Below are 12,255 nucleotides of genomic sequence, written 5' to 3'. Positions count from 1 at the left end.
TTTCTCAATGTCTAAATGTAAGCATCAAAAATGCTGTTCTTGGACTAGTGAGGAAGTTTTGAACTGTGAATCCACAGTGTGTTTTCATAGTAGGTTTAGTACTAGTATTAGTAGATTTGATTCATCATATGACCACTTTAATGAAAGAAACATTTTATCACCTGAGGGCTGGTACATTGAATTATCAGACATAACGAAAGAGTAAGTTGCTGTGGGATCTGGTGTGTTGTCCTGATGGGAATCTGGGTGTTCGAGGCCTATGGAAGAACAGCATGATGAAGAGGGTCACATTTTAAAGCAAAATAAAATGCATCCATCCATAATAAAAGTAATCCATATGGTTCCGGTGGTTAATAAAGGCCTTTTGAAGTGAAGCGATGGGTTTTTGTAAGAAAAATATCCTTATTTAAAGCTTTATAAATTCAAATAACTAGCTTCTGCCAGACGACATACACATACTGTGTAAGTCAATTTGCACGAAATAAGTAACCCCTGATGCGTTGTCTGACGAAGGATGTAGGACTAGTGTAAGCTTATAGACGCCTCTCGCGGTTTAAACAAATAGGGCTAGACAACAAACTGAAGCTCCTCTTATATCAAAATCCTCCGACGTTTCTCTTTAAAATTTCTCGTTTTAGACTTTTAATTCATGACCGGTGTTTTTGTCGGGTCAGAGGTTGCTCTTCCGCTGCAAATCGATGCATACAGCTGTCTGCCGAAAGCTAGTTATTATAGTTAATAAAGTTTTAAATATGGATATTTTTCTTAGAAAAACCCATTGCTTCATTTCAGAAGGCCTTTATTAACCCACTGGAGCCGTATGGATTACTTATATTATGGATAGATGCTTTGTTTTGTTTTTTGTTTTTTTACACCTTTTTTAACTACAATAAAAACAGAACTTTTTATGGGTTTTGGCCATTCATTTGCTCAACAAACGCGTTTTGGGAGCCTGAAAACGCAAATTTTTGAAAACAGGTTTCAAAGTGCAAGTTTTTGAAAATGATACTGTTATTGTCTCCATGTAAAAATGCGAATTTGTAAAAACGGTGACATCATGCTCATGCATCTTACATGTTCAGTCTATAGGTGCTTATTGTTTCTTTACAAAGTGACATCGCCAACTACTGGCCTGGCATGCATAACACAGCGTTTTTAGTCGTTTTCGCAGATCCGTGTGAACGGGGATCATAACAATGTTGTCATCTGTACACGAAAAACGCAAATAAAAAACTTTTCTGTTTTTAGTACAGCGTTGCTGTGTAAATGTACACTCAGACTGTAAGGGAAAACGGTTTTCAAATAAAGACTGAAAGAGTTATAGGAGCTCTACAGCACTTTAAAAGTGCTGATTTTATTATATAGATAGCGTAAACATTCTGACAAAAATAACAGCTCATTTTTGTTCCACAGAAGAAAGAAAGACTTACAGGTTTGGACCAGCAAGAAAGTGAGTAAATGATTTTCATTTTGGTGTGAACTGTTCCTTTAAGAGAAGATGTGGCTAATAACGCTGATCTGCTGTAGATTTGAAAGAGGAAATGGCACCAGTTTCTTAGAAGCTGTGGTCACTATATGGTGTTTTTAATTCAGCAGGTTTATTTATCTTTCTTGGGCAAATCTGTTTCTAAGCTTCACATTATCTGAGATCATTTACTGAGAATGATGTTCTCTTACCCACAGATATGGGCTGAGATGTGGCTGGTACAGAAGTGATCAGAGAATATGTCTCTGCAGGTCCAGAACTCTAAAAAACACAGAAGAATTAAGGTCATGTCCATTTCAGCCATTCTTACTCGTTATGGTATTATAAATATATATTTATTACTTTGTGATTGAAAAGATTAATTACAAAGATACTCACCATACCAATTTCTTGACTGGGCACATCTGATCTTATTGATCTCATTTTATTGCTAAGAATCAAATATTGATCTTAATGACATCTTTTCATGCATGCATATATCAGATACGGTGATAAACATTTACACTCATAGTTCCTAGACTACAAAAATATAGGCCTACTACAAAACATATTATCACAGACTACTGAATGGAATGCATGAAATAGGTTTAATGTAGTAGTAGTCTGCATTAAATAGTCATATCACTTTAAATAACAAATGTTTTAACTGCACCGATGCAATTTTCTTGGCAGATTCCGATTTCCGCTTTTTTGTTAGTGTGATCTGACGGTACCGATTTTTGCCGATTCCGATTTTCTTTCTAAGAACTATAATTGACAACATATACAAACAAAAATCTACTTTTCTTCAACGCAAAGTTTTATTTTCATAAAAAAAACACAAGTAAAAAGTCAGTAATAAAATATAAACAGCTCAAATAAATGCAATAGAATAAAGAGAGCTATGAAACTAAATTTTTCAGGTTTACTGGGTTTTTATTCAGGTAAGAAATACTACAGAAATTAAAGTAGGCTAATCAAATTCAGTGTTATTTTACATTGGTTACCTTAATTTCTGTAGTCTTTATTGTAAATATTAATACAGATCAATTCTTACCATTAAAGTTCTTACTTTTGTTCTTTGATTAACATGACAGACAGCAGCAGGAATATTGGACTGCTGTCCCTTTAAGAGTTTATGAACGGTGTTCAACAGACCCAATACTGTTACACACAACATGGGTTCACTTTCTTAGCTATTTAACGATTCAAAACTGACTCTGTTTATCTGAATACTCGCCAAGATTGCCTGTGCCGCTGGTTTTGACATATTTTTGTATGTATTTGACAGTTTAAGCGCAGTAAGACACTCATTTTGGTACTTGTGACTCTGTTTGACTTCAGTCGTCTCTGTTTGAGACTGAGCGTGGCTTGTGCGGTCCACTAATATAGATCAGTGGTGCGCACGCTTTTGGTGTGAGCGCGAAACCTGCGGGAATGACTAAAATTATGCGCAATAGAGTACCTCAGGGATGACGTGTTTTTGTAGGCCAACCCGGAAGTTAGTGGCGCACGGGTTCCCTCGATCCAAAGCCTATGCATTTTTCCCATAGACTTTTGGAAAATCGCAAAAAATAAGCTCTGTGTTTAACAAAGGGTTACGACACTTACACGTTTTGTCTATCAAGATAATCTTTATAAGTTAATACAACATTTATACATTTTGAAGCCTAAATAAAGTCGTCAGATATAAAAAGCTAACAGTAGACTATAAACAGACTACAGCACACCATGGTCATGGATCAACGTCACCACCACCAAGCTTCCTCAAACGTTATTTAAAAAACAACTTTATTTAAAAACATGCTTGCTGGTTATGATCTGCGCTGTGTACGAATACTTATCCACTTTTTCATGAGAAATGCTGTCCAAATGTCCTGTTTGTCATGATGACGTCTAAAGTCCCCGCCAAAGGAAGTAGTCCCTTTTAGCAATTTGTTAGCAACCGCCATTTTTAAGACACAATAAAGGTTTAAAAAATCACAAGTGGGTTATAACTGGTGTGTTGTATGTCATAGATCAAAACGTGAAAATATTTAGAGGCTTTGTTAACCACAGACCTTATTTCAGGTGATTTAGCAAAAACCCATTGACTTCGGGGCGATGGAACCGGAAGTCCTAAAATGCTAACTCGATCGGCCGATCGATCGGTGCATCTCTAGTTTTAACCTTCATGACCAAGCCCTTTGTCATAATTCAGACTACTGAATTGAATGCATGAAAAACTCTTACTTTTTTCGTCTTCTTTTTTTACCTACAAAACAACGACCATTATGTTCAATTTTAGCTTAGATGTTAAATTCTATACTAAACAATATGAAACTCAATATAAACACCAGAACAAACAAAAAATGTATGTTTGAAAACTTGACTTACATGCAAAGCAGCACAGACAGATGAGTCCAGTCAAAATGACACCAGCACCAGTTGAAACCAGAGCTATAAACCATGTGTCTGTGTCAAAACAAAACATCTAATTCATGCAACAGTCAACAGTCACATTTGACCAAAGCATGATGATTATAAACAGCAGTTTTAAGGCCAATTCACAGGTGCCAACATGGGTAAAACACTGATCCAACAAGACCCGACAAAGTGCCTGTTGCCATTTGTTGGTGTCTGTCTGTGCAGTGTGAATTAGCCTTTACAGTGTTTGATGAAGTCACTGTAAAAAGAAGAATTTTTCTTATATGGGGTTCTACTGATATATTAAAGTTACCAGTTCTGGTGGATTCTGGGGTTTTAGTAGTGGAAACAGCAGCCATTATTGCTGAAAATACATTGCAAAATAATTAGCCATATGAGATATAATAAACACACTATGAAAGAATTTTAATGTCAGGTACATGTTTTCATTGGAACACTAAAATTTACTCACATATTTTTGTGTCCCTTTGTGACGTTTTTTGTGTGGACGTTGTTGAAACTGCAGTGAGAACATCATGGTGTGTATTTAAAATGAAAGTTGTCTTAAAGACTGGCATAAATCTTTAAATATAAAGTTATAGCTGTAACTATGATAAACAAACAATTGGAATGTGAATGACCAATACAAAATGAACTAAGATGTTTTTGAATGAAATTATGAAGCTACAGAATTAAGAGAGTCCAGCTCAGTTCATAAGCCACACAGTCTCTTCTTGAGTCATGTGACTTCCTATTTGGTTACTATCTTGGCATCTAAGTACTGGGTTCTGACATTGTTCTGTTAACAGAGTAGAGGTTGCCATGGAAACTTAAGAAAAAAACAATGCCACAAAATGTAGATGCATTATTGAACTTTAATTTTTTTTTTTTACCCAATTCATAAACAATTGAACATTGAGAAAATCAGCATAATCAAAGTAAACTTTCATGCTGCTCAACGTTTGGAAACGTTTGCAGAGTTGAGCCTTGGTTGAGCAAATGGATCCTAGTTATATTTTTTAAATCTGATTTACGAATCCAACATATAGTGATTTTTACCAATGAGGAAGAGTGGATGAACTTACATGTGGTTTCCTTCGTTGTGCTGGTTGGCAGGTTTGACTTGGAAAGTGAGTCTACAAATATGAAAATAACTTGTATTGCAAGGGGAATCATTTTTCACTTTTAATTCAGAATAACCAGACAAAGTGTTATCAGTAACTTATCATCTACAAATATACCAATTATCACATCATTCAAGGTGTAATAAGAATAATTTCTTTTTTTAACTCATTTACTCACAGGTTGTCATGGCTGTTGTCACATGTGCATTGGTAGCTGGTGTTGAAACTGTAAAGAGAGTTTACCAGTATTACAGGGAGTAACTGCAATATTTAACTTTCAAGCAAATGTCAAGACCATCTTTGTGGTTGATGGTACACAGAGCCTTCACAACTTTTTTTCATATGTAAAATGTTCAGATCTTGTACAGGCTTATATCCAATGAGGACATTACTGAACCAAATGAGACAATGAGTTGATTATTTATATACTGTAAACTGACACTAATTTTGCTTTCAGTGATACAGAGAAACATTACAAGAGTGAACAGCCCATATCATAGATATGTGAACTGAATAATGAGCTTAAATAAATCATATTAATACTTTCATGCTGCTCGTGAGCAAATGGATCCCAGTTATATTTTTGAATCTGACTTTTATATCTAACATATTAATTCTACAGTCACTTTTACCATTAAGGAAGAGTGAATGAACTTACATATGGTTTCCTCTGATGTGGTTGGCAGGTTTGACTTGGAATGGCTGTCTACTACTATTAAAAAAACATATTGCAAGATGAATCAGTTTTAATCCAGAATAACAAGAAAAAGTGTTACCAGTAAGTTACTTACCAGCTGAACTGTATGTTTCAGAAGTGGACAATAAAGGTAAAGCTGTTAAAAAAAACACATTTTAAAATTTGCAGTGATGTATAATAAAATGTTCGATAATGAGATAATAATGAGCTTGAAAGAATGATTGCCACATCATTCAAGGTGGAATAAGAATGGTGTCTTTTTGATTTTACAATCTTAATTACTCACAGGTTTTCTTGGCTGTCGTAACATGATGTGCATCTGGTGCTGAAACCATAAAAACAGTTTACCAGTATTACAGGGAATAGTTGTAAAATTTAACTTTAAAGCAAACGTCAAAGGTGCAGAGCCTTCATATACAACTTTTTTTTTCATACTATGTCTGTACTGGTTTATATCAAATAAGATTTGATAAGGTTTAACAAATAAGCACTGTAAATTTTAAGAATGAGACAATAAGTTTATTCATTTAGTTTTATATAAACAGATGCTAATTTTGCTTTCAATAATCCTACTGTATAGAGAAACATTACAAAGGTGAACAGCCCATATCATAGACTCATGAAGCTGAATAATGAACTTAAGTAAATCACACTGGATAGAGCTATGCAAAGGACTTTGGTGTTTGTTTTTTGATAGAAATACATTTTTAAACAGATTATTTATCAATACATGAATTTCTCAAGACTCACTTTGGACTGTCACTGTCACTGGATCAGAGTGAGGAGATGGTACGAGAACTTGTGACTTCTTCACAGTGTAGAAGCAGGTTATTCTCACAGATGAACTCTGACCTCCTGACCAAATACTGATTTCAGATCCATTGAGAGAGAGCTGACATGATGAGTTCAGTTTTGAGTTACTGTCTCTTCCATTTATGTTAAAGTAACACATCTCTATCTTCAGATCTTCAGTATTCTCACAGCTCAGCTGAACTGTGTCTGTTTCCTTAATAACTGAAGCAGATGCTGTTAACTTGGCCTGAGTAAGATCTAATGAAGAAAAAAGAGAAAAAACAATATTCATCTAGACATCTCAGATTAGAAGCAGGTGACTCTTCTGAAAGTTGCAAAAACTTAACTTTCATCATGTTAGTCTTTTGTAATTTTAAACTATTAAAAAGCAGTTCTTTAATGACATCATCCTTCAGGAAGCAGCATCATTTTGGAGGGGAAACTACAGCACAAACAACAGTATTAGCAACTGACTTATTTTCTGTGATGGTTTGTAATATCAGTTGGTTTGACAAAATACAAAAATCTATATGATAATATCAACACTTCAAAAGTTGTTTTAAACTGACTGTCAATCACTCACTATGCAATGGTTCTTAATTTGAATATGTAAAAGTCATAATTAATCAAGTCATAATGTCATATAATGAGCTTAACCAGAGCAGGATAATTAAACTGGAGGATAATTAAACTGAAATACTTCTCACTTCAACACAAGTGTATTAGTTTGTGTATTAAAAAGAGTTCAAGAAGTGTTACAAAACAGGAATGGCCCAATAAAAACTTACAAAGAAGCTTTAAAATATTAAATAAATTGCTTTAAGTTTCTCCTCTCACCATCATATTAGAAAGAAGCTTCTTTCCATGTGTCAGACGATGGCTATAGCTCTCTGACATGATCAGCTGAAGCAATTCTTCCTTCCTGCCTAAATATCAGATAGTTTACTTGCTAAAGTCATGCTTTTATTGAAAAGAACCTCCAAGTTATTCTGTGTAAGAAGATTTCACAGATCACTGTACTGATGTTCTATCTTCAGCATCACTAAAACTGCTACAGTAAAACTGCTACTATCAGCTTCAGTATTTTGTTTCTGACTTAATAGTGTTGTATTATATCAAGAAAATGCAATTACCCTGCCTCCTTGTGTAGATTTTGGATGTCTGTTGCTACACATTTGGCCAACGTATTAAATATTAGGCATTGCTTACAATATTTTTATTATTTATTTTTGTTTGTTTCTAAGAAATGTATTATACTGTATGGCCAGAGATGTACAGTTATTGTTGATATGTGTGTGTGGTTCTATGTGTGTGTGCTCAAGGACACAGAGAACTGTGGTTCTACTCCTAGAACCTTATAAGGACATCAGCCATCTTGGCTAAGTTTACTGGAGTTCAAGGACACAAAAGCCAGACAGCTTGCACCTGCAAGGCATTGAGAAGGATCTGGAAACTTTGGGAAAGTTACAACATACGTCAGTCAAGAAGATAACCTAACGTCTGCAATAAACAACACGAGTATAAAAAACTGAGGAGTTGATTGCCTCTTCGGATACTGATACGTCAGTACCCCGACGCCTAGAAGCCCAGAACTGAGGACAAGAAACCCCAAGCTGAAGATGGGAAGCCCAGAGCTGACTACACCTTTGACTGAAAAGAGTGATTACTGTATTTTATACCTTAATGATGAAGTTTTATTTGCCTTTACATTTTTGTTTATTATAAAAAGAAAAGTAACCAATTAAAAGAAATTTAATTGATTACAAAAGCTGCCTACCTTGGCTTGATTTATAGTGTTTTAAGACTTTGAACAAGAACATACCACAGAGGAGTCTTCTGACCAAATTGTAAGTAATTTAAAATGCTTATAATTTAGGCCAGACTCGACTTACTTTACCTAACCTGAGAATAATAAACAATAAGGTTAAAGGTGTTAAGATCAAAATACACACCGAAAAACAATAGATAAAAAATTTAACATTGAGAAAATCAGCATAATCAAAGTAAACTTTCATGCTGCTCAACGTTTGGAAACGTTTGCAGAGTTGAGCCTTGGTTGAGCAAATGGATCCTAGTTATATTTTTTAAATCTGATTTACGAATCCAACATATAGTGATTTTTACCAATGAGGAAGAGTGGATGAACTTACATGTGGTTTCCTTTGTTGTGCTGGTTGGCAGGTTTGACTTGGAAAGTGAGTCTACAAATATAAAAATAACTTGTATTGCAAGGGGAATCATTTTTCACTTTTAATTCAGAATAACCAGACAAAGTGTTATCAGTATTATTACTTATCATCTACAAATATACCAATTATCACATCATTCAAGGTGTAATAAGAATAATTTCTTATTTTAACTCATTTACTCACAGGTTGTCATGGCTGTTGTCATGACTGTAAGACTTGATTTTCCTGCTAAGACAAAAACTGAGATCAAGCACCATGCAATAAAGCAATAAAGCTTATCTGGAGAGAAGATCTCAAAGAAATAGCATAGGACAACGCCTTGCCCTCACACATCTACAGGATGCAATAGCCCTCCCCCCAAAACACACACACCCTCCTTCCTTTCCCCCTGACTCAAGTCACTGAAAGTTCTCCAAGAAGTATAATGTATCTGGTGTATCTATTGTTTATTCCTTTCATGTTTGGTATCATTTTAAATGTCTAAGTAAATGTACCATTGGTAAAATGGTCTCAATTTCACAGCAGTCACTGGTATTATGAAGAAGACTGAAAACTAAGGAGAATTCTGTCCTCCTTTTGTGTGGTGTCACTTGTGAAAACCCACTCCTCTCCCCCGAAAACAGGTGTTGGTGTAATAAAAATTTACAATCCTTTTGTTCTGGTCTTGGTATATAAGGTAAAGTGCAAAGCAGTCAGGGGGGATTTTCTGTAGCCAGAAGCCCCCACACAGTGGTGGACAAGTGTCTTCAAACACTAATCCACCACTGTGTGCATGTGCATTTCAGTTGATGTTATGCATTTATTATTTCTGAATTGGCTTCTAATTGTCCAACTATGAAATTGACATGATACATTTTTACTTGACAAATAAAATGTTATATTTTGATTTACTCTGGATTCTTCTGAAATCATTATGACCAGTAGATTATGGAGTCCGTCATTTCCGTAAATCTGCGTCAGGACAGGCCAAGCCAGAGAGCCCCATGAAAGGAGCATATTGGCACATCATGGGACTTTTTGAGTTTGTCTGTTATTGAATTAGCAAGTTGCAGTATCGTGACTAAGAAAACTGTATTTTTGTATGAACAAGCATGTGGCGGTTCGACTCAAATGCATTAGTTAACTCTGCATCCTCTGACTAGATCATAAACTGGCGAATTTATGTCCGTGAGAACGCAGTCGGCCGATGTGAATTTCTCTAAGCGATGATGAGACCGTAATAAACGAATAATTGAAATTATGAGATACCCAGAATAATCAAAAATCAAAATTAATACATAACAAATGATTAATTTCCAATTGGGAACGAAACCTAAGGGTAATAATCATTTAAAATTGGAGTCAGATTAAACGAGTGAAATTAAGTGAACTTCACAGATGCGCTGAAAAGGCATACACGCGTTAACCTTCGCCCAGGCCGTCGGATTCCGTTTTTGGGCCGATGCGGGGTTCCTTACATGACCAATGCCAGCCAATATATTTAGTGTCTTTGACCTTTCAGTGTTGTATTATACAGCCTATTGAAAGGGTTGTTATAAATAGTATCCATCCAGAAGTGCCCAATAGATGTAATACACAGATACAGTAGTATCAACTTTCTCATATGTTTTTATTTGTTGTAAATACTGACCTTTTCTTTTATTGATCAAACTTTCATAATATTCTAATGACCTACATAAATCATACTGGCTTCAGAATTCTACAGGTGTCTCTGATTAAAACTGTAAAAAAATGATTACAGTAAAAAGTCCTCACCTCTGATGGTGTATGTTTCACTGCGCGGTGATCTGATCTCAGGTTCAGTGTTGAGTGAATAATCACAGCTCAGCTGTCTGTTCACTATTCGTGTCAAGAGTTCACCAGGAGTTACATAAAACATACAAAGACGTTCTCCAGACTGTCTCTTCTGAGAGTGCAGAAGATCATCCTCAGTGTAGAGACTACAGGTGAAATCAGCTCTGACTGGAAGTGATATTTCACATGATATGATGGGCTGGACATCATCGCTATTATAACTGATTATGGGTTTCTGAAGTGAACCTGTTTTAGTCAATTAATCCATTATTAATAATAACAAAAAAATAAATAAATAACATTGCAATAACAGTATCTAATGCAGAAGAACCGTCTGCTGGAGTCTCACAGATCATCTTCACTGAGCTGGACTCACTTATGACATCTGGAGATACTTTTAGAGCAGGAGATTCTGAAACAACCACAAACAGATCAATCAATCATTACATCTTCTTACTGACCACTTTTCCATGCATCATTTTCCAATCATAGCCTATGTTTTGGTTTAACCTTTAAACAAATTTAAACTAAATTCAATGGTCTTGCAAAGTCCCCCTGCAGTCAATAATTTTATCCCTTAAAACTCATCTTAGATAATCAAAATGACATATTTAAGCTTTTTTTTCCTTTGAAAATATTTTTTACAAGCCTTAAAACAGTTCTACACCCTTGCTTCATTTAGTTTACACAGATTCATGAATATGCAAATTAGTCCCCGCCTCCACTCCATCACACCAGCTCAGATTACCTGATCCACTCGGTCAATTCTAGTAAACGATACACAATGGCAGGTGGAAATATTGATTTAATTCAGCAATATGTTTGAACCAGAAACTTAAGAAAATTCAGAAGAAGAGGAAGAGTGAATTATACTGGGTCATCTACAAGACAATGTATCATAATGGTAATGCATTTTATATATTGCTCCCTACATTGGACACATAACAGTTATTAAAAAGATTAGCCTTTGGCTAATTAAACAGCTAATAATGTGTTGCTAATGTTACACAAACCATGTTCCCAGTCACCATCTCAGAGTCAGATAGCTGCCTTCTATGAATCAGTATTAAAATGCTTTGAACAACATAGAAAGTCAGTGGAGAAAGACATATAGTTCATCATTACATACATCACATACATAATTCACCCGCTATATTGCAAAATCTTCCTGATTTTTCCTGTCCCTTCTTAAAGGTGACTTTGTGCTCACTGTGTTAAAATGCCCACTGAGCTGATAGGAAAAGCCTCACCCCGTACATCGACAGGATTGGTTACGTTTGTGACAGTAAGAAACGGACAGTTTTAAACTGTCTTTGATACACTGCAGTTGTAAGGAGAAAACACTCAGCAATGATGTTGACTGATGAATTTGCACATGGTTTGTTTTAAAGTATATTAAAAACACCACATAGACATAAACAGCATTAAAAACTTGATTTTCACCAAAGGGTCTTAAAGTCCATTTCTTTTAATGTTTGGCAAAAAAAAAAAAAAAAGGTTTCTTTATCATGCACTTCAAAAATGAATTTTCTTGTACAGTGGATATTCCAAATAAGGTGTTTACATGATCCAAAATTCCAATAAATGGATTAATCAGGTTATTGAAATCAGTTTAATGACTTTTCATGTCATAGCTGAAGTAAAACGTCTATAAAGCAGAGGTTGTAGGTTCATGTGTTCGCTGTGTTCTACTAAAACACAAACGTACAGATCACACATGCTGAAATATTTTAGACAAATGTTTTTTTTCACTACAAATGTGGACATACGGTGTTAATTCAACATTAA

The 12,255-nt window shown here is 35.0% G+C and overlaps 1 protein-coding gene and 1 non-coding gene across 5 annotated transcripts in view; both read right to left on the bottom strand.

The window, feature by feature from the left end:
• The window catches only part of LOC127522378 (uncharacterized), a 42,879-nt gene that overhangs the window by 30,197 nt on the left and 427 nt on the right, over positions 1–12,255 (bottom strand). The window contains exons 2-19 of one of the 4 annotated variants that reach the window (XR_007932575.1): positions 10,844–10,879; positions 10,429–10,713; positions 8,857–8,901; positions 8,635–8,685; positions 6,443–6,742; positions 5,979–6,017; positions 5,787–5,828; positions 5,654–5,707; positions 5,174–5,221; positions 4,957–5,007; positions 4,344–4,391; positions 4,185–4,235; positions 3,842–3,919; positions 3,698–3,719; positions 1,865–1,916; positions 1,678–1,747; positions 1,431–1,521; positions 168–257 (exon numbers count right to left, since the gene is read on the bottom strand). Coding sequence is in view for 2 of the 4 variants with exons in the window: in XM_051912245.1 (XP_051768205.1) it covers positions 162–257; positions 1,678–1,747; positions 1,865–1,916; positions 3,698–3,719; positions 3,842–3,919; positions 4,185–4,235; positions 4,344–4,391; positions 4,957–5,007; positions 5,174–5,221; positions 5,654–5,707; positions 5,787–5,828; positions 5,979–6,017; positions 6,443–6,742; positions 8,635–8,685; positions 8,857–8,901; positions 10,429–10,713; positions 10,844–10,879 (1,368 nt within the window). In the remaining 2 variants the exon portion in view is untranslated. Of the gene's footprint in view, positions 1–161; positions 258–1,430; positions 1,522–1,677; positions 1,748–1,864; positions 1,917–3,697; positions 3,720–3,841; positions 3,920–4,184; positions 4,236–4,343; positions 4,392–4,956; positions 5,008–5,173; positions 5,222–5,653; positions 5,708–5,786; positions 5,829–5,978; positions 6,018–6,442; positions 6,743–8,634; positions 8,686–8,856; positions 8,902–10,428; positions 10,714–10,843; positions 10,880–12,255 lie in introns of those variants that run through there. The other 3 variants (XR_007932574.1, XM_051912245.1, XM_051912246.1) reach the window with 3 other exon arrangements.
• On the bottom strand, positions 11,522–11,594 carry LOC127523075 (small nucleolar RNA SNORD36). The gene has a single exon (XR_007932815.1). It is a non-coding gene; the product is annotated as a small nucleolar RNA SNORD36 (small nucleolar RNA).

Source organism: Ctenopharyngodon idella, chromosome 11, assembly GCF_019924925.1.
Source record: "Ctenopharyngodon idella isolate HZGC_01 chromosome 11, HZGC01, whole genome shotgun sequence".
NCBI lineage: Eukaryota > Metazoa > Chordata > Actinopteri > Cypriniformes > Xenocyprididae > Ctenopharyngodon > Ctenopharyngodon idella.
The sequence above is the reverse complement of the archived record's forward strand: the minus strand, read 5'-3'. Positions and strand labels throughout refer to the sequence as shown.